The 20540-nt window shown below is 40.3% G+C and overlaps 4 protein-coding genes across 6 annotated transcripts; 2 read left to right on the top strand and 2 right to left on the bottom strand.

Annotated features, from left to right (window-relative positions):
* Nucleotides 1-678: 678 nt before the first annotated feature.
* On the top strand, nt 679-1985 carry LOC110763799 (Exostosin family protein). Its single transcript, XM_021966667.2, has 2 exons — nt 679-1030; nt 1225-1985. Exons 1-2 carry the CDS (start codon nt 692-694, stop codon nt 1885-1887), a joined length of 1002 nt encoding a protein of 333 aa, XP_021822359.2. The 5' UTR covers nt 679-691; the 3' UTR covers nt 1888-1985.
* Nucleotides 1986-2929: 944 nt separating this feature from the next.
* On the top strand, nt 2930-7664 carry LOC110763791 (Exostosin family protein). The gene is made up of 4 exons (XM_021966659.2): nt 2930-3384; nt 3589-3764; nt 5794-6151; nt 6925-7664. Exons 1-4 carry the CDS (start codon nt 3094-3096, stop codon nt 7588-7590), a joined length of 1491 nt encoding a protein of 496 aa, XP_021822351.1. The 5' UTR covers nt 2930-3093; the 3' UTR covers nt 7591-7664.
* A 76-nt stretch (nt 7665-7740) lies between these two features.
* Nucleotides 7741-11134, bottom strand: LOC110763789 (ACT-like superfamily protein). Of its 2 annotated transcripts, XM_021966657.2 has the most exons (8): nt 10901-11134; nt 10378-10449; nt 10232-10283; nt 10028-10142; nt 9823-9890; nt 8955-9665; nt 8605-8709; nt 7741-8482 (listed from the first exon to the last, which is right to left on the bottom strand). In XM_021966657.2, the coding sequence occupies exons 2-8, from the start codon at nt 10446-10448 to the stop codon at nt 8129-8131; spliced, it is 1476 nt and encodes a 491-aa protein (XP_021822349.1). In that variant the 5' UTR covers nt 10449; nt 10901-11134; the 3' UTR covers nt 7741-8128. The 2 variants fall into 2 exon arrangements, with proteins under 2 accessions (XP_021822349.1, XP_088107025.1); XM_088250899.1 differs by lacking the exon at nt 10901-11134 and having other exon boundaries at nt 10378-10457.
* A 1210-nt stretch (nt 11135-12344) lies between these two features.
* On the bottom strand, nt 12345-20310 carry LOC110763753 (TRAF-like family protein). Of its 2 annotated transcripts, XM_021966598.2 has the most exons (10): nt 18737-20308; nt 17732-18205; nt 17337-17638; nt 16093-16815; nt 15734-16012; nt 15360-15521; nt 14265-15203; nt 13952-14167; nt 13225-13485; nt 12345-13011 (listed from the first exon to the last, which is right to left on the bottom strand). In XM_021966598.2, exons 1-10 carry the CDS (start codon nt 20133-20135, stop codon nt 12664-12666), a joined length of 5103 nt encoding a protein of 1700 aa, XP_021822290.2. In that variant the 5' UTR covers nt 20136-20308; the 3' UTR covers nt 12345-12663. The 2 variants fall into 2 exon arrangements, with proteins under 2 accessions (XP_021822290.2, XP_021822289.2); XM_021966597.2 differs by having other exon boundaries at nt 17337-18205; nt 18737-20310.
* Nucleotides 20311-20540: the final 230 nt, after the last annotated feature.

Here is a 20540-nt window from a genome sequence, read left to right as displayed (position 1 = left end):
TAGATATCAAACAGCTTTCCCCAAAAGCTTAAGCTATCAGAAAATGAGCTAACAATGTATATTTTGTAAATTTTGTAGTTTATATATAATCTCTTAACAATGGCAAAAAGTCAGTGTCACGTTTTGGGCATCCCAATTGTTTGGGTTTTATAGAAACATAGCATGGGTGATGTAGTGGTGCACCATAGGCATTGAGTGAATGAGCTTTGCCTCTTCTGTGCTTACACAAACCCTTTATATTCTTCATCTAGTTCTGAGAATTGTGCACTCTAGGATTCTGATTTATGGTCTCCCATCCGCAGGCATTTAAGAATATAGTACCCTTAACTAAGTAAGGTTCCTTATGGAGAAAACATATGCATAGCAAAAAATGGGTGTATTTTTGTAATATTTACATGCATGCGTGACTCTGCATGCGCCCATCAACATGCAACACTTGTAGGCTTTTGTAGCTGTAGACTCTATGGATTCAAGGGCAGGCACCAAAATGGCAATCGGCACCGTTAATTTTTTCCCTGTAGTGTCTTATGTAGGTCATGCCTTTTCTAAGAAAAAGTTGACAATTACATTCTGAAATTCGCAGAAGGAATAATGAATGAACTAAAAGGACCACATTTCAAGCACATAATGTTTATTTACTCAAACGTATAATGTATAATTAATCATTATTATGAACAGGAGCCACATAGAGATGGAGAAGAGATTTCGAATTTGGACATACAAAGAAGGAGAGCCACCACTCTTCCAAGAGGGGCCAATGAACGACATATACTCCATTGAAGGACAATTCATGGACGAGTTGAGCGGAGAGAGCCCATTTTCTGCAAAAGACCCCGATGAGGCCATCGCATTCTTTCTTCCTGTCAGTGTCGTCAACATTGTGAGATATGTCTACAGGCCTTACACCACCTACTCTCGTGTCCGGCTTCAGAACGTTATTGAGGACTTCATTGGCATCGTATCGAAGAGATACCGTTATTGGAAGAGAAGCAATGGGGCTGACCATTTTTTGGTTTCTTGTCATGATTGGGTATGTCACTTTTCGAAAATTAGCAACAACCCAATAATCAGTAAATCTATTTGTACCGTATTTACTGATTATAACTATCATATACATGTAAAGTGTCTTGATGAATAAATATAGTACATTAAAATTACTCGAACATAATTGTCACATGTTTATTCAACTAATGATTCTCCTTGATTATTTGATTACATTTTCAGGCACCGGATATTTCAGCTGGCCACCCAGAGCTTTTCAAGAACTTCATTAGAGTACTCTGCAATGCCAACTCTTCAGAAGGTTTCCGGCCAGTCCGAGACGTCTCCCTGCCCGAAATCAATATCCCTTTCGGAGACTTAGGCCCTCCCCTCCTCACCCACCCCCCTAGAAACCGTTCAATATTTGCTTTTTTCGCAGGTGGCGATCACGGGAATGTAAGAAAGCTGCTATTCAAGCATTGGAAAAACAAAGACAAGGAAATCCAAGTCTATGATTACCTTCCCAAAACCCTAAACTACACACAGCTAATGGCGCAAAGCAAGTTTTGCCTGTGCCCTAGTGGGTGGGAAGTTGCGAGCCCTAGAGTGGTTGAGGCCATATACGCAGGCTGTGTCCCAGTGATCATTTCTGACTCTTATGTGCTGCCATTTAGTGATGTGCTTGACTGGTCTAAGTTTTCGGTTCACGTGCCGGTGGCAAGGATACGGGAGCTGAAGGCAATTCTGCAAACGGTTTCTGTGCATGAGTATTTGAGAAAGCAAAAGAGGGTCATACAAGTGCAGCGCCATTTTGTGCTCAATAGGCCTGCCAGGCCTTTTGATTTGTTGCATATGGTGATGCACTCAGTTTGGCTCAGGAGGCTTAATGTGAGGTTGCTGAGGTGATGCCAGGATGGGGGTTTTTGTGTACAATTGTGCTTTTTGTTTTTCCCTATTGATCTTGAAGATTAATGTATAGGATATTGTAGCCAGAATTTGTGTTAATTAAAGGCCCGTTTGATAACGATTTCAATTTTAGTTTTTAGTTTTCATTTTTTGTGCTAGAGTGTAGAGGAAAATGAGAGTGAGGATGAGAGGGAGGAGTAACAAAAGTAAAAACAAAATCTTGAAAGTGAAAACAATTTGAAATAGATTTCAGTTTTTAGTTTTTGTTTTCACTTTTGTTACTCATCTCTCCCATTCTCTCCTCTCATCTTCCCTCTCAATCTCATCTCCACTCTCATTCTCACTTCCATTCTCCATCTTTTTCCTCCATAGTCCATACTCTAGCACAAAAAATGAAAAATAAAAACTAAAACAGAAATAGTTATCAAATAGGCCCTAAGTAAATAAAATTTGTATTATTTTAGAAACAAGCTATGCTGTAGAAGATATATGCGTTAATCAAATAGGCTTCTTTTTCTTAGTAACCTTACATGCTAATATACTATAATTATAATCAAAACAATGTCATTTTACTATTTAAATTTCAGAGTTCAAATTAAGAAGATAAGTAAAGGGCGATTTTGAATGAGGTATTTTTGGATATGTTACCAACTAATTATTTGTTTAACAGTATTTCTCTTCTGAATATATAATAGAAGGGGCCCCAAATTCGAATCCCCTCTTTGTATGTGTGAACCGTTGATTCAGTAGATCCCACTCCATCAATTATCAGTTTGGTAATTGGGATTTTCATTTTTATTTTTTCATTTGGGAAATGTAATAAATTAAAGAGAAATGAAGAAAGTGTACAAAATTGGGAATTTGGAGGGAAAATTAGTTATGAAGCGCTCGAAACAACCATGACTTTGTAGACTTGTAGTCGCGTCAACCGTTACCCCTATAGGCATTAGCACATGATCGGCTTTCTCACTAGCTCACGCCCCATACTATAAGGATAGAGGGTCAAATCGGTCATTCCACTATCTCCTCACACCGTCACGCACTTTTAACTCCTCACTCACGCCTTCAAATTTTCTCAGTCTCAGAGCCATAACACAGAGAAACAGAGGGAGCGTAATTTTCCCAGGAAAACAGAATCGCAGCAACCAAACAGTCTAATTCATTTCTCTAGATATAAATTTTTTTACACTAAAACAGTGTTTTGAGATGGAGAGCCTGAGCTTCCATGTACAATACTCCTCGGCATCTGTGCTGCTCTCACTCTGCATTGCGTCGATCATCACCGTTTCAATGATCTGCGGCCATCATTTCGATCGTTCGGTTAGAATCTCCGGTGCGGAAGTATATCAGTACGGTCCAGTTTCGATTCCATTGGTTGAGGTCCGAGGCAAGGTCATTGCCGCCTCCGATCATCACCTCATCAGCTCCCATGCCAATCGCTCGAGTGATCTTCATCGTCACCTTCACATCAACGAGCTCGTGAATCAAACTGTAGTTGTAAGCTCGATCATCACTTTCACATCAATTTTTCATCCAATAATTCGAACCGCCATTCCGTTTGAAGTTTCTATTCATTTTAGCTAGCTCTGTCTTCTTTTTGTTTTTTGTTTATTAAAAATTTCCGTATATTTCTATTCTACTGTAATTTTGTTTACTTTTAAGCTTTTCGTTGTTCCTGAAATTAATGATCGATTGATGCAGAGGAAAATCCCCAAACCGAAAGCGAGCAGAGAGCAAGAGCTGGAACAGGGCCTCGCGCGAGCGCGAGCTTCGATTCGCCGGGCAGGGTGGAGCCCAAACCGTTCGTCAACATTCGACGACGACGTTTCGTTTCCCGGTGGATCAGTTGTGTATCGTAACCCCGGCGCATTTTATCAGTTGAGTCTACCTTAGCCACCTATTTAATTGGTTTCGTTTCCGTTTTCTTTTTCCGGTCGGAGTAATTAAATTTAAAAACTGGACATAATTGGAAAATTAAGCGTCAGATTAATAAAAGCTGTTGACTTCCATGCTTTGCTTGAAAGGCACCGTTTTGAGTGCGCACTCATTTCTGCTCTGCCGTAGCGCACACACACACTCTCGGATACTTGATTGCTGCTGAAAAAGCGCAGTGATGAACCGGGCAAGAAGAGTATATACTTCTGGGCGGGGCCCTCCTTCAATATTTAGCCTTATTTATGTCCATGCCCCTTGTGTTTTTAAAGTTGTCTTAAATTACCACATGTGCTTTGAAACGTCTCAAAATATCACATACACTTTTAATAACTGTCTCACGTTATCTATTCCGTCAGTATTAAGAGATGTTCCGTTATGTGATGTGACCCCCACTTCTTTTCAATCGCTTAACAATGGAGAGTAAGAGTTATTCAGTTTGAGAAAATGAGGTATTTATGTAAGAAGTGGAAATTGGGAGAAGAAGGTTAGGGTTTATGAAAATCTAAGGTGGGGTACGGATTTGGGAGAATGGTTACATCTCAATACCTGATCAATATTAGCACCACACCAAAAAATTGTGATTTTCATCTCAATACCAGATTCTCTCAAATCCGAACCCCACCTCAGATTTTCATAAACCCTAGCCTTCGTCTCCCAATTTCCCATTCTCACACAAATACCCCTTTTCTCAAATTGAATAACATTTACTCTCCATTGTTAAGCAATTGAAAAGAAGTGGGGGCCACATCATGTAACGGAACATCTCTTAATACTGATGGAATAGGTAACGTGAGACAGTTATTAAAAGTGTAGGTAGTATTTTTGAGACGTTTCAAAGCACATGTGGTAATATGAAACAACTTTGAAAGCACAGGGGACATGTACATAAATAAGTCTAATAATTATTATACATGCTAATTATTTTTGTTTTAGACATAATTAAATCAATAATATTAGAGACATCAACTTAACCCTGGTCACACGAACCGGCTCCACAAGTCGTAAGCCTCACAGAGTCGGCGGGAGTCGATATGCTAATGTGTGGGTTTATAGTCCATTTTATGAGAGACACTTATATGAAATAGGCATAACACTATTGTGCTATTTCCGGTCAATCATGGTATTCTACGCGTGATAAGTTTTTCACCTGGTAGTTTGTGATTAGTCAGAATAGCAAAACAGTGTTATCCCCGTTCCATACAAGTTTTTTTGACAAGTTGTCCTACCAACTAAACAACTACTATTATAAGTTGACATTTTGAAGTCTATTTACTCAAATTAAATAGCTAATTAGACTTAGTGGCCTATGTGGCCCACATGGCGGCTTCGACTGGAAGAAGAGTGGTGGAACTTAACAGTTGGGCCAATCGGCCATCACCATCTCTGATTGGTGTTTTGAATTCTTCCAGTCTACCATGCCCTCCTGTAAGGGACGGGGGCTGAATTGCTAGTTTTGATTTTCTGTTTTTTGTGGGTCCTTGATCGCTTGACTAGGCTTGCGCTTGACTACAGTGCGGTCAAGGTCTTTCCCGTGTACTTTTGTTGTTTCTTGGCTTTTGCCTGCCCGTGTCTTTTGGTTTTCTATCTAAAGCAATTTTAGACCCAAAAAATATAAAAATTAGACTTAGTCATTCAATAAGATTTTACTATGCATAATTACATATGCGGTATAATCAAATGTGTTAGCACTTTGATAAAAAAATAATAATAATAATGTGTCAGCACTTTATTGTGCTAATTAATCAGTAATAGTTATCTTTATTTTCGAGCCATAATTAAAATGATATCGATACATTCATTTATGATTATGCCATAATTGATGATTAGGAATGGGATTTAATTAACTCCGATGTTACTCGCAATCTTAATTAGGAGCTACCTTTGTGTTCATAGTACAACGTGAATTGACATATATACCCTTCTCCATTTTCCTTTTCCATAATGTATGCGTCCATTGCAATTGATTTGCAGGAGCTACCTTGAAATGGAGAAGAAATTCAAGGTGTATGTATACACAGAGGGGGACCCACCAATGACACATGATGGGCCATGCAAGGACATATACTCCATTGAAGGGAGGTTCATACACGAAATGGAGAATGGGGCAGTGGGCAGGAGGTTCAAGACCAAGAGCCCCAAAAGAGCTCATGTTTACTTCATGCCCTTCAGTGTGACTTGGATGGTAAAGTACCTCTACATGCCCTTCACCTACAACCTCACCCCTTTGAGGGACTTTGTGGCCGATTACGTGAGAGTAATCTCTACGAGGCACCCCTTTTGGAATAGGACTCGTGGGGCAGACCACTTCATGCTTGCTTGTCATGATTGGGTCAGTTCTCTCTCTCTCTCTCTCTCTCTCTCTCTCTCTCTCTCTCTCTCTCTCTCTCTCTCTCTCTCTCTCTCTCATGACTTTGAGTTTCTGCCTTTTGATTGATTTCTTTTTGCTTCTGTTTTGATGATCACAACTTTCTTGGCATGCTTGGATTGATAATTTTGGGTAGATATATAGTGAGGTTCCACTTGGGACCTCAGGAAAGCTTTTAAAATTGGAAATATATAATATGTTTGCACAAAAAGGATAAATGCTCATTCTTTGTATACCCTTCCCACCTCACATTATCATAGGTAACTTAAATATACTGAAAATAACATGTGGAATAGATATACCAATTGATCAGGATAGCGTAATCGCTTTCTTGCATTCAAGTTTGAATTTCTCTTTTTATTAATTAGAATACTTTAGTAATTTAGAGTATCAAAATTGTTTAAAACTAAAAAAAGAATTTTTGAATACCAATTAACTCTTAAAAAGAACCCCAGGTATTTTTGTTGGTAATGTTCGAATGTCTCAAAAGTTAAAATTCCTCCCTCCTTGATTGAACGGAAACTAAAAAATATAATTTCCACCCAATTTGGTAGGTGACAGTTGAAAGTTTCAAATTTCAATTTTGATTTGATACGATTGAAAATCAAGTTGAACAGCATTGAAGTTGAAAAGACTTGCATGTGGTGAGGCATATGAATCTCAAGACTATGTGAAACTTTTAAGCAAACATTTTTTTTCCTTCTTCCGAATTGTAATGAAATTTTCAATTATTTCAGGGTCCACATGCATCAGCTGGTAACCAATTTCTCTACAACACATCAATCCGAGTCCTCTGCAATGCCAACACCTCCGAAGGCTTCAACCCTCAAAAAGACGTTTCTCTACCTGAAATCTACCTCTACGGCGGCAACGTCCCCTCCAAACTCATCTCACCCCCCCCACCCCAAACCCCACGTCCCTACCTGGGGTTCTTCGCCGGTGGGCTCCACGGCCCAATAAGGCCTATTCTCCTGGCCCACTGGAAAACCCACGACGAAGACCTTCGGGTCTACGAATACCTCCCAGAAGGCCAAGACTACGCCTCCATGATGCTCAAGTCCAGGTTTTGTCTGTGCCCTAGCGGGCATGAGGTGGCGAGCCCAAGAATTGTGGAGGCCATTTATGCAGAATGTGTGCCTGTGATTTTGTCTGAGCACTATGCACTGCCGTTTAGTGATGTGCTGAGGTGGGAGGCGTTTTCTGTTAGGGTTGAGGTCTCTGAGATTTGGAGGTTGAAGGAGGTTTTGATGGCGGTGCCGGAGGAGAAGTATAGGTGGCTTGTGGAGAATTTGAGGGTTGTGAGGAAACATTTTGAGTTGAACCAGCCGGCTAAGAGGTTTGATGTGTTTCATATGATATTGCACTCTGTGTGGCTTAGGAGAATTAACCTTAGACTTGCCTAGATTGTTTTATTTCATTTATATATGGTGTACTTAAAAAACATTATTTATTACATCCCTATTGATTATATTGCTGATTAGATCTCTCACATAGATTACATATTTGAAAGAAGAAGAAGAAACATACGTGATCAACAATGCAATCAGTAAATGTGGTATAAATAGTTTTGTTCATTACAGTATGTATTTCCGTGTAATAGGTTGAAGCCAAAACAACATACACTTTAAGAACACCTGACACTAACATTGTTTCACATATATACAATTTCTACTTATTGATAAAGAGAAAAAAAGGAAAAAACAATTTGTGCTTAAAATTTATGTACAAAATCATCCAAGTAATAGTCCTAGCTTATAAGTCACTGGTAAATGGCATTTACACAATTGATCTCCTTCAATCCTTAAAATTATTATTTACAACCCTAGAAATAATACGGTTCGATATCTATATATGTACAGCCCTAGAATTAAATTGCCTATTGTCTACGTATGTACATGAATTCAATCATTTTAATTTTATACACATTCGTATAGTATACCACTACTTGATCTTAGCAAAATTGTTAGAGAAACGCTCAAGTTGAGATTTTAGCATGTCTCCAAAATTAGAGAGAGGAGAAGACCTTTCAGGTGAGCTTGGTCTGATCCGTGTGTCATTCTTGACTTGAACGTCTATTGGATTTGAACCCATTAATTCCCTTTTCATCGACTCAACAAAGTCCATGTCTACTACTTCATTTCCTGAAATGTCTCTCACATAGAAAGCGTTTACGGACTTTTCTCCTTGAGTTGCTACATCTGCTCGAACAACGACAAGCCCATTCTCTCGTAGAACCCTAGTTATATCAGAGAGCAATCCTATCCTATCATCTGCACACAGTTCTAGCCGAATTCCCTGTCAAAATATATATACATAGAAATAAATTAATGTTGTTGCTTATAATTATTATTCTATTACTTATATCACGTTACTTTGTAGATCACATCTTTTATCTCGTAAAAATAGACAATACTCACCTCAGAAACCCGACGCTCTATAGCAGCCTCTAAGCATTTTATAACTCTTTCTTTCTCGCTCTGAGTACACAAGGCATCCCCGTCGATATGTCGGATAAAATACTCCTATGAAAACAACATTAGTTAATATAGTCCCCCATATCCAATTTAGTCACCTTGTTCATCGTTTCTCAAAATGATCAAAACGAGACTCACTTACTTACCGTTTAAATTAAACAAGTCAAACTGTACATCTATTAATTACTAGAGAGATAATCTATTAGAGAATCAGTACCGAACGACAATGTGATCAGTAAATATGGTACAAAATAAGATACATCGTGAGTGATCAAGAATATATGAATATGTACCTGAAAGGCATAACCGTCCTGGGCACTTGCAGAAGCATGGAAGATCACATACTGCATGTCAGTGAGAGTGCACACAGTATCAAACATGAGCCTCCGCCGATCCTTACACTCAATACTCACCATAGAATACCCCTTTTCCTCACAGCTCTCAATCCAAACCACCGTCTTCCTCCTCTCCCCCTCACTGTACAACCCCAACGGCGTCCTAGGCGAGCTTTCAGGCCCGTCATTGGGCCCATCAAAGTCCCTGACAGAAAGCATGAGCTGGTGCAACCTCCTCTCTACATTGATGCTCATGGTTCCTTGATGAACATAATTAAGATCTCCTGATCCCAAGAGCCCTATGGTCTCTACTTCTTGTTGGCCATTATTGGGTTCCTTCCCGCACGGGCTGAGGGAGGTGGTGGCACGGAGAACGGTGATGAGGTGGTCCTCAATGGTGGCAAGGCGGCGCGGGTTGTGGTCAGTTGATTGGTCGGAGATTTGAGCCACACAGGCGAGGCGGGCATTGTGGCTCCATGCATGGGCTTCTACTATGTTGCAATGGAGGTCAGCTAGGGCAGCGGAGATCTCAGAGAACAGACCGGGCCGGTCTGTTCCGATCATTTCGATGGTGGTGTGGTCGGTAGGGTTTGTGGGTGAGAATAAAGTAGGGTTGTTATTTGTATAGGCCTTGGCTGAGTCCGGGGTGCCTGTGCTTGTACTTAAGGCCTGCATCATTAGGTCAGAGTTAATTAATTATAAGCGTGTTAGTGTTGACATTGTGATGATATATATGCAAAATCATTTATCAAGGCCTCTCTACCAAAGTCAATAATATTAATTAACTAAACTCATTGATCATGAAGAAACCAAATAATATAATCACCTTCTGGATATAGTTGATGACATTCTGGTCTGTAAGTTTGTTGCCGTGTTCATCTTTCACATGGAACACTGCAAATTCAAAGCACGCGCACAAATTATTATTGGTCATAAAATATTGATTATTTTATGAAATAAAAGTACTTGGATTAATTGAATCATATAAATATATATAAGAGAATTCATGCATATATATAATATATATTTACCATCCATGAACCATCCTGCATCAGAAGAAATATAACTTTTAGTGATGGTGAGGTTCACGTCTGTCAATACTTGCACCACTTCGAGGAGAAGCCCTTGCTTGTTCACGCTATCCACCTGCACCACATCATATACTATCATGAACTTCATCATACAAATATTTGGCTGGATTAATTAACTAATTTATTTATAATTAATTTACAAACCTTTATTATTGTGCAATCTTCCCAGGTTTCGTTGTCAATGCATACTCTACACCTGCAAATCAATGAAGCTAAATCAGAAATGTTGCTCCAGCCTCCAGAGCTCATGAGACCAGGGTTCAAGAGAACTGGAAATTTCGATCACTTACGTAGGGCCATATATCCTCTCCGGGAGATTATCAAATTCAGGATCAAAGTAAGGCCAAGAAATTTTCTTCATGCTGCACATGCACCAGAGAGAGAGAGAGAGAGAGAGAGAGAGAGAGAAGGTCAAACACGAGGGAGGAATAATGAGTCAAAAGATCCAAAAAATGGATTTGAGGCTGTAAAATATTGTAAAACAAACTTAAATATATATAGCTGACCGCAAATTTTGGCAAAACAACTCAAACACATGCTTAAATGGATGGATATGGATATGCTCAAATAATTGTTAGAGCAACTACAAACACGTTTACTACAATTAATGCAACAATTTCGGCCGAACTTAAGAGCAAAAGTGAGACAATTTCCAAAACAAATTTAAAGTGAGATTATCTGATCATCATATTTGTATATCCAAGTTCCAGATATACATACATGATCAAGTAGCTAATTTGACTTGCAATGGGTTTTGGATATAAAATTGCATTCATTTTAAAGAAGAAGCAAAAGCTAAAATGTTCAGCTTACACAGGTAATGTAGTGGCTAGTAGTGGAACAAGCTTAGCGCATGACCAATTTGCCCAGCAATGCCACAGAGAGAGAGAGAGAGAGAGAGAGGAATGGAGAGAATCTCAGTTCTCTCTCTTGACAAACAAATGAGGTTTAGCTTATGAGCAACAAATTAATTAATCTCTCAATAAATATATATATGCAAGAGAGAGAGAGAGAGAGATTGCTGGGTTCTGGCTGGCGATAACTATTTTGGGTGATTGTGAAATGAGGGGTGGGATTAGCTTAAATAGGTTGGCAAGTTTATTTGTTTGTGTGTGGAGAAGTGATGAGTTCGAAGACAAATCATACAAAAAGTATAATTTTCCTAGTGCGAGAGGGACACGTAGAGAAGTCAAATGAGATTTATCTGGCCACGTTTTATTTTGATTATTTCTTCTCCCACAACTTGGTCATAGATAGAGCTCTTTTATTTCCACATAATTTCCTACCTTCTTGGATCCCTCCCCTCTTCCCTCTTCCCTCTTCTTGCCATGGAAACCCCCCTTGCAAATCACTGACACACGTCACCAAATTATGTCACAAATTTTAGTCCTCTCTCTCTCTCGCTCTAGATGCATGCGATGAAATAGCAAAGCTTATGGATGACGTGTTTCTTTTGTTCAATATATATCTACTTTCACCTGTAATTTAACATAATAATATTATACAATAACGAAATTTAAGGTAATGCATTTTGACATGGACCATTGACTTTCTGCGGAAAATAGTTAGTAATATGTATCTGTATATTTGATTGATAGTGAGGTGTCAACAAAATTATGATATGCATGAAGCAAATTACACAAATATTTTCCTATCACGTAATTAAGATGGGTGTGTCAATTCAACAACAAATCCACGCGGTTCAACTGTACAAATTGATCTTGTGCACTTTCAAAGGGGCTTCAGGTTGCATGTAAAAATTTTGTTTTCCTTTTGATCAATGTAGCAAAGTTGGCTCCATTTTCTTCTTTTTTGTCTTTTGGGTTCCAAAGTAATTTAAGTCTGTTTCCTAACCCTCACGGTACGCTAGCAGTTTAGTCAAGGATAACGCAAATCGATCCCATCTTGTGATAATCATTATCCGGCTGAGTCATAACCTAGCCGTTGATTTCTTTACCTTCGAGGAAGAGGGCCCCATACAGGACTGTTGTAGTCTGTGTTGTCTTGCCTCTTCTAGGGCTAAAACGTACGTGAGGAAAGAGACAGACACAAATGACATAAAATGCGGCCCAGAAGTTTAATCGTGGGCATCGAGTGATTGATTTCCTTTCGGGCTGAGATTGATCGAATAGTTGGTTTGCCTCAATGACAAAACAGATAAACTGCCTCACCCTTGAAAGACCCTAAAATTAAGTGAAGATAAAAGAAGTTGAGAAGAGTAAAGAGATAAGCTTCAAAAAATAAATTGAACACATGATTAACAAAAAATTTCAAAAAGCCTATAATTAACTTTAAGGGAAAAATGAAAAAGAAAAAAGAAGGGGGGCAAATGAGCATTGGCATTTGCAACTGTTACTGTTAGTTATATCGGACTCCCTCATAGCCTACCTACGCCTTGCATCTTTCATCATCTTATTCCTTTTTCTTTTTCTTTTTCTATTTTTCTATCCCACTCGGTTCCAACAGCTCAAACAGCCAAAATGCCAATAAGTAACTCAAAAAAATAGCAATTTCACCCAACTCAATTGGGCGAACAAATGCCTGCATCGGCACGGAGAGAGCTATGACCCCAGGATCTAAGAATGGTTGAACCAGGGTCCAACAGCACCATTCACATGCCCATTGCTATGGATCCCAACACCATTTGGGATGAGTGAAGGAGGCAATCCGACGGCCATTTGGGGCGGTGTCGCAGGATATAACCCATGATTGTGTTGGAGGGCGTGAGGGCTCACGAGAGGACTGCCCGCTGGACTGCTTTTACGCTGCTGCTGAAGGGTATGGATCTGCCTGAGCCCTTCTTCATGAATGCGTGACAGCGTCTCCAACTCCTTCATTGATAGAGCTTCCAAACCAGCCCCATACAGAGGAGCATGCCGGGACATCTCTTCCTGAAGTGAAGCCTCAAGGGTGTGAATATATTGCTGCAAGAGATAAGGTCGCACCAATCAAACCACATTCTGATATTCTTATGGTAAATCAAAATATGAAGCTTAATTCAGTAAGCACCACAACTAATCTGGTGATAAAACAGATCATTAGAAGACAAAGAGGAAGATAATGGTGAACATGAGAAAGAAGGGCGGGGGGGGGGGGGGGGGGGGGGGGGAAAGCATTGGCTATATTGAGGCAAAAACCTGGCAGGCCTGCAATTTTGATTCCATCCCATCGATATAGGCTTCACACCGAGCAACTTGCTCTTCCTTCTCCCGTTTCTCTCCTTCTGTTTGTCCCACTGTTTGTGTCAACTGCCGTACTTCATCCTCAAGAGACTGCCGAATTTCCTCTCGGGTAACATTCTCTGTGGCATACCGTTTAAGTTCTTCGTCAAATCTTTTACGGGCAGCTTCAGCGCTCTTCAACCTTTCAGCAAGAGCATTTTTCTCCTTCACCACTTTCTGTCACATTCATCAATTGTAGTTAGAGAAAGGCATGGCTCGACACAAAAGCAAGATACAAAAATCACCAAAAAAATTGTATCATAGAAGATTTTTTTATATAAAAAAAGTCATTAAATAGGTATGATCACTAACATTATTTAAACATGCAGATCCATAGAGTAAATACTTTTCGAATTCATTGCCAAAACATGATCCAGAAATAGCAAGAAGAACCAACTAGTGAAGGATCCAAAATCACAATTCATAACAAGATGTCAAGACTCAAAAGTTAAACCTCAAATGGCATGCATACAAAAATTGAACACAAGTAATAATAAAAAAATAAGCCCAACATTAAAACCTAAAACTGATTGCTGGTGCATCAAATGACCAGAGATGAAAACATCAATTACATAAGAACACCAAACTATGTAAAAAGGCTGTGAGGTCATCAGAGATGACACGAAAGAAAAGCAATTTATACCTTCAATTCATCACGTTTTCGGGACTTCAACTGAGAGATTTGCGACTCTGCATCATGAAGACGATCCTGAAGCACTTTCCTATCTGTAGTGAGCTTTCTGATTTCATCGTCCCGCTCGGAGCGATGCCACTCAAGCTGACTCTCAACTTCTTGTATTTGTTCGGAAAGTTCCTTCTTTTCACGAGCAAAGCGGTCAATATCAGCCTTCATTTCAGACTGCCACATCATGACATGCATCAATTCTAATATTCCCCGAAAAGAATAAACAAGATGCGATAATCCTAGCCATATCACCAGTTAAGACAACAAGTACCTTAAGACGATTGATAGTAGCCTCAGATTCACTCAGTTTTTGCGATATAACAGCTTTTTCCCTAACCATATTAGCATTTTCTGCTTTCCTTTCTTCACGCATGCGAATAATTTCATCTTCACTGGCACATAACTGGTGCCAAAGAGCAGCCCGATCAACATTTGCAAGTTCAGCAACCTCCCGCATCATACTCAAAACTGGTCTAATAATTTCTTGCTCCTCAGAAGCCAAAGTCACCAATATATCTAAATCTAGGTCAACTTCACGGCTACTATCTGTCGTGCTAGTAGCTCGGTCAACAAGTCTCTTTAGCATTCGCCCTCGACAAGACTCATCAGCATACCATTTAAATAATAATGTATACAGCATCTTCACAAATCCCTTAACACAAAGATCTCTAGAAAGGGCCAATGTCTCAGCAAGGCCAAGAACTGAAGTAAAATCGTCCTGTTGGACTCTCAACTGTTCATTGGCTTCTCCCTCCACTACAGCATCTGGCTGCTGGAAATTATCTGCAACAAATCTAGCATCAAGATTCAATCTTTGAGCAAGGCGCCTTTCTAAAACCATGGCCACAGAATGAGCCACAATGGCACCACGAGCTACAGCTCTCTCAAATGTTTGAGAGGCTTCAACAGCAAGACAAGGTATAGATAACATCTCAATCAAGATGTAAATGTCAGAAAAATGACGACTAGCACGGAAAGCCTGCTCATCCACCAAATGAAACCGTTCAGAACTAGGTCCATGTTCACCAAACAAGAAAAGACCAGAATGCAATGTTGAGCAACTGTCACCCATATCATCATCACAATCAATATCTCTAAGTATGGTTTCAGCAACATCTCCCCAGCTATTTACAGTTCTACTCAAAAATTCAAGAACACAAGGAGAAACATCGACACCCAAATTCTTTAGCCTAACACGAACGGATCTGACCTACAATGGTGAACAAAGAAGGTTAAACATGCTTAGAGAAAAGCACGTCAAAACTAGAGTAAAATAATATAAGGGGGTCATTTATTTATTTTTTATATTCTACTAGGAATAATATAATAAAGTACTTCCAATATTCAGAATAAGTTATATGCATACCGCTTCAGGGAGGTGTTGGCACTGGGATGCAGCTTTAAATATAAAATCTATAGTTGCAGCAAGCGGCTCATCATTTGAATCTGACAAAAACTCAAGAGATTGAGATAAAACTCGTTCCCAAACTTCACTGCCACAGTCCAGTTGACTAAGAGCACCAAAAACCTGGGAAGCAAGATAAGATAACTTAAACAAGAAGAATGTAATGAGAGACTAAGTTGTGCAAACGTGCACAGACTAGCCATACTGTTTGCCAGAAGACATATTCCAAAGATGCTTTTTTAAATAGATATTTAACCCATCCAGGAAAAGGATAGTAATCTTGGGAAAACAATAAGTAAATGAATAAATGGATGGGCCTTCGGAGGAAATCTTACAGGTGTCCGCAATGCAGGCTCTGCATCTGGCTTTTGAAGTCGTTCTATAAGTGCAAAAGCAGCAAGTGGATGCTCTGAGTGCTCCACCAACTTAGGCACCAAAGCAACTAGATCGGGCTGCAAATGCTTAGGAGCTTTATCCAGTACAAGAGAAATCTTCTGTGCAGACTGAGGTCTACGTCTTGGTTCCGGGCAGCCTTGTGGAACAGCTCCATCAAGAGCTCTTAGTGAGTTTACAATCAATCCTAAGAGCTCCTCAGATTGCTCTGGCCACTTGGTCTAATTTTCAATTTCTTCAAACAGTCAGTACTATCACTTAAGCAAAATATTTAAAATACTTGAGGAACAAAGTATCGTACCTTAGAACGAAGAGACACATTCTCTGAACCCCCGGCAGATGTTTCTGGGGGAGAAATTGGATGCCCAGGATGAGGTTTTGCAGGTATACCAGACCCATTCATGTCAGAGCTTTGAACAGCCGAAGCACTACTGCTAGTTTCATCAACACTGGTATCCAATCTCTCATATACAGGACAATGCACAGATTCTGCAGCTCCATTTTCTCTATCCGATTGCAGAGGACTAGCAGCTCCACTTCCATCTGGAGACTTTAAGTTTGTATCAGACAAATCACCATTAGAACTCGCTTCTGTAGGTTGGCAACACTCAACCATAATGTCCAAAAGTAAATCAATAATAGCCTGCTGCAGAACTTTGACTCCCATTAACAAATTCATCAAACTAGGGGAAGATTCATCATTCTTTATGACTTTCATTCCATCACTGCTACCAGACAGCTTGGTTGGAAGTAGCAAGCGCTTTACTTTAGCAGGGTCATCGAGATAAACACGGAGTCCAGTCAGAAAACCAGCAATGGCGCCAGCATCCATCAGCAGCTTTTCTCGTAAAGTGACCTGTGGCTGTGAAGGATTATCTCCATATGTGAGGTGAAATCCAGCTCTAGAAAGCAGGTTTCTGAAGATATCTTCTTCATCGCCACCTATTCCTTCACTATCTTCAGAATCAATGAGCTCATCAGGATCTGTTGTTAATGCATCCTGATCGTCCTCTGAGGCGAACACCTGACAGAAAAGTACACATCAATACAGGCATAGCCAAACACCATAAAATAGTGGAAGGATGAAAAAATATAACACTGGTTTTAGTCAAATTACGTTCCTCCAATAATGAGCCAAAGGACGTATAACTTAACTGCTCCAAGTAAAATTGAAATATTACAGCTCAAGGCAGAGACATGACATGGTGAAAAACGTACTTGTACCTTATCCTCAACTACATTTTTGTACAAAACAATTGGAGTGAAGTAAACACACTTACATCAACCAACCCATGTAACTCTTTGAATGTATCCGAAACCATGTTAGCTAAGAAATCAATTAAAAATGAAAGAACCACACATAACTGCCCAGAAAATACAAAAATCCTTATCTCAAGCTCAAGATTGGTCAGCATTCAAGAATGAAGAAACTTCAACATCAGACAGAATGCCATTTAGCATGCTAAAGTAGTAAAGTTTAAAAGGGACCAAGTCAATAATAATTAGCAGGCAGTGTATAACTGTAAAAGGCCTGTAAACACTAACCTCTAGGTCTGAAAACTCAAACCAAGGACAGCAGTCTAATATTTCACAAACAAAAACAACAGTATCACGAACAAGAAACCCTGCATCTGCTTCCAACATATCTGAAACCTTCATGAATTGCAAAACAGAATTGTTCCAAGTCTTTGTACATATAGAAGACTCCTTCCACACAGTTTTGGCAGGGTTCTTTTGATTCACAACAGCCATCCTGTATCTCACCCAGAAGTTTTTATCCAGATCACTACCAACTGACTGGTCACTCTCCAAATAAATGCATATAGTGTCAAAGGACTCATAGACACCTGCATCAAGGAAAAACAAACTGTCAGTAAGATTAAGAAATGCAAACAATTGAAACACCCTTCTAGTGAAGAAAATGTGCGACTGATGCTTACCAATTCGAAGCTCACATCCCCCAGCTTGAAAGAATTTGCTAAAGATTTTTCGGGTCTCCATTATTTCCTTAAAAGATAGGAAGTTCTCCACCTTCCACGTAAATGAACTTCTTTTCGCATTCTTATCCATCTGGGAACCAGAATTGCTTGACTCGGTATCCTGATCAGTTAAATCCTGCATAATTGACGTCTCTTTCAATATGAGGACCTCCGCAGAGAATACAACAGTGTCCTGAACAAGAAACCCTGAATCTTGATCAAATAGACTAGTAAGTGTCACAAATTCACGCCAACCCCAATCCTTTGCAGCTTTGGAGTAGCGGTTCTGAGACTCCTTTGTGACAGACTTCTCCTCCAACCTCTGATTCACAACCGATAAACGATGACTCACAAAACAACTCCAGTCACTGGAAGTGTTCCGTGAATCTGTAACTTCAAGGAACACTGAAAGGTGGCATGGTGGCTGAGACTGCCCTGATACCACAAAGAATATCTTTTCATCAGTTCACTCTCTTAAGCACAAGCTACGCAATTTTTTATGTTGTCTATCACATTAAAAAATTATCTCATTCCAACATGGAGAATATCAAAATTTCCTTGGCATACACAACCCTATGAACAAAATGAGCATGCCTCAACAATGCCCAAGTAACATCAAGCACACGGAGCAGAGTTTAATCAAAAGATGCAAATCATGGTGGCTTATGCTATCTTTGATAGCATTAATACATACCAGATTTGCAGTGGCCCATGATGCCAAGTAACTACAGATGCAGCTCCAATACGTTCAAGTGGTGGGATTATACAGAAGGACATGTAAAACCATTTTCAAATAGGATGATAAAGGTACTACTAGTCCTCAAATATCTGTATGTGAATGATGTATCACATGGTTTCATAGCTTTGCAACACATTAATTCACAAAAAGAAAGAGTTATTGATGGTTACAACCAATTATCAAGAATAAAACAACAGAGAATTCTCCTGTGCAATAACGATGCATACCTCGGGGATAGACAATGAGCCGACAGTCCCGATTCCCAATCTGAAACCTCCTGCTCTTGATGCAAAGACCCGTTATCTTCCTCTTCTTTAAAAGATCCTTCAACCTTGTGAAATTTTCAATCCTCCAATTGAATTTCCCCATGTGACCATCCAACTTCCTTGCCCCACTACCACTCCTCCCTGCAATCAACCCCCCATTCTTCGAAAAGCTACTAAACTCCTTTATTACATGAAAGGATGTACTAAACACCGCGGTATCATCCACCAAAAATCCCGACTCGAGCCCAACAAAATCTGACATCTTCATATAATCATTCCACCCCAAACTCGTGTTATCCCCACTTTTATTATCAGCAGCAAACCTCCCATACGAGTCCCTATGCATGTGATTTGACCCCGGCTTCTGGTTCAACACTGACATTCGAAACAAACACCAACAACTCCTATCAGACAACACAACCGTCTTGTCTGTGTCCTTACTCTCCAAACACATTGACAAATACTCCACACCATTCACCGAGCTCTGATACACACTAATCCTCAAATTACACTCTCCAGCAGGAAACACCGGGCTCATTATCTTCTGAGTCTTAATCATTTCCTTAAACAGACTGAAGTTATGCACTTTCCAAGTGAACTTGCCACTCAACACATCAGAAACCGGTCCGGCAACCACTGAACCGGACATCATCATCGAGCCCGCAGACGACTGCAGCTCATTGTTATTATTACTATCTCGCGTGAAATTAACGGACTCATTCAATATCAATATATCGGCGGTAATCAAAACGGAGTCGGTATTGAACAAATAACCTAATTTCGAATCAAACACAGTAGAAGAGGGCGTGAAATCGCACCAACCGTGAGATTTCTTCTTGCTCGAGAACCGATGCCATGAATCGCGATGAATGGTCTTGGAATCATCCGCGAGGTTGACGATGGCTAGCCGGTAACTCGCAAAACAGTCCCATTTGGACGACGAGGTGCCCCGAGGATCCATGATTTGGAGGTATATGGAGATGTACCCCGGCAAAGCCTGCGAGTCACCCTTAGGGTATATTAACAACCGGCAATCGTATCCTCCCACCTCGAAGTACTTGCTCCACAGTGCCCTAGCTTTGATTCTCGGGAAATTCTGGACCGTCCATCGGCAAACCGCAGAGTACTCGCCTCGCCGATCGACGGTCACGCTCTCCTGCGCCCCGCCACCATCCCTGGACCCCACGGCGAGGTCCTCCGGCGCCGCCGCAGGTATCGACGGAAGCTTATCGGAGGCTCCCGAATTCGGCGACGACGTGGCGGGCTGTGATTGGTCCACGGAAGTGGATGCGGAGGACGACGACAACGACGACGATGATACCGCCTCAGACGACGAGCTCTGCTGATGCTGCTGCTTCATTTGGGGTTTCGTTTTTGTTCGCCTCTTCTTCTCTCTTTATCTCTATCAGTCTCTGAATGTTTTTTATTTCTCCTTCTTTTTTTAATTTTTGATCAAATTTTTTTGTTTTGGGGAAAACAGAAGGAGGAGAGAGGAGGCTGTGGTGACCTTTGAGAGGGTAACAAAGAAGAGAGAAGACACGTTGGACAGTAAGCGGCGCATCATAGTTCACCTGCGCCTTCCCTCTCCCTACCCTTGCCCTTTTTTACCTTTTTTGTGTTAATTTTTTTCCTAGTTTTGCGTCTCTGAGGTTTGGCTGGTTATAATCCTCTGCATCCAGGTGTTATATCGTTACGTGAAAACTAGGTTTGTCGCTTTGTCTCGGCCGTTGATCTGGTGACGTAGGTGCACGTGCTATCGGACCCG

This window comes from Prunus avium, chromosome 1 (genome assembly GCF_965620075.1).
Source record: "Prunus avium chromosome 1, drPruAviu1.hap1.1, whole genome shotgun sequence".
Classification (NCBI taxonomy): domain Eukaryota; kingdom Viridiplantae; phylum Streptophyta; class Magnoliopsida; order Rosales; family Rosaceae; genus Prunus; species Prunus avium.
The sequence above is the reverse complement of the archived record's forward strand: the minus strand, read 5'-3'. Positions and strand labels throughout refer to the sequence as shown.

Coding starts and splice junctions, on each gene's coding strand:
- LOC110763789 (XM_088250899.1), bottom strand. CDS start 10,457: ATGTGCAGCATGAAGAAAATTTCTTGGCCTTACTTTGATCCTGAATTT. Junction 10,284..10,377: donor GAGAGGATATATGGCCCTAC/GTAAGTGATCGA, acceptor ATTGATTTGCAG/GTGTAGAGTATGCATTGACA. Junction 10,143..10,231: donor AAGATTGCACAATAATAAAG/GTTTGTAAATTA, acceptor GATGTGGTGCAG/GTGGATAGCGTGAACAAGCA.
- LOC110763791 (XM_021966659.2), top strand. CDS start 3,094: ATGGAGAGCCTGAGCTTCCATGTACAATACTCCTCGGCATCTGTGCTG. Junction 3,385..3,588: donor TCGTGAATCAAACTGTAGTT/GTAAGCTCGATC, acceptor CGATTGATGCAG/AGGAAAATCCCCAAACCGAA. Junction 6,152..6,924: donor TGCTTGCTTGTCATGATTGG/GTCAGTTCTCTC, acceptor CAATTATTTCAG/GGTCCACATGCATCAGCTGG.
- LOC110763799 (XM_021966667.2), top strand. CDS start 692: ATGGAGAAGAGATTTCGAATTTGGACATACAAAGAAGGAGAGCCACCA. Junction 1,031..1,224: donor TGGTTTCTTGTCATGATTGG/GTATGTCACTTT, acceptor TTACATTTTCAG/GCACCGGATATTTCAGCTGG.
- LOC110763753 (XM_021966597.2), bottom strand. CDS start 20,135: ATGAAGCAGCAGCATCAGCAGAGCTCGTCGTCTGAGGCGGTATCATCG. Junction 16,013..16,092: donor ATGTGTCTCTTCGTTCTAAG/GTACGATACTTT, acceptor ATTGAAAATTAG/ACCAAGTGGCCAGAGCAATC. Junction 14,168..14,264: donor CTACTATCAATCGTCTTAAG/GTACTTGTTGTC, acceptor ATGATGTGGCAG/TCTGAAATGAAGGCTGATAT.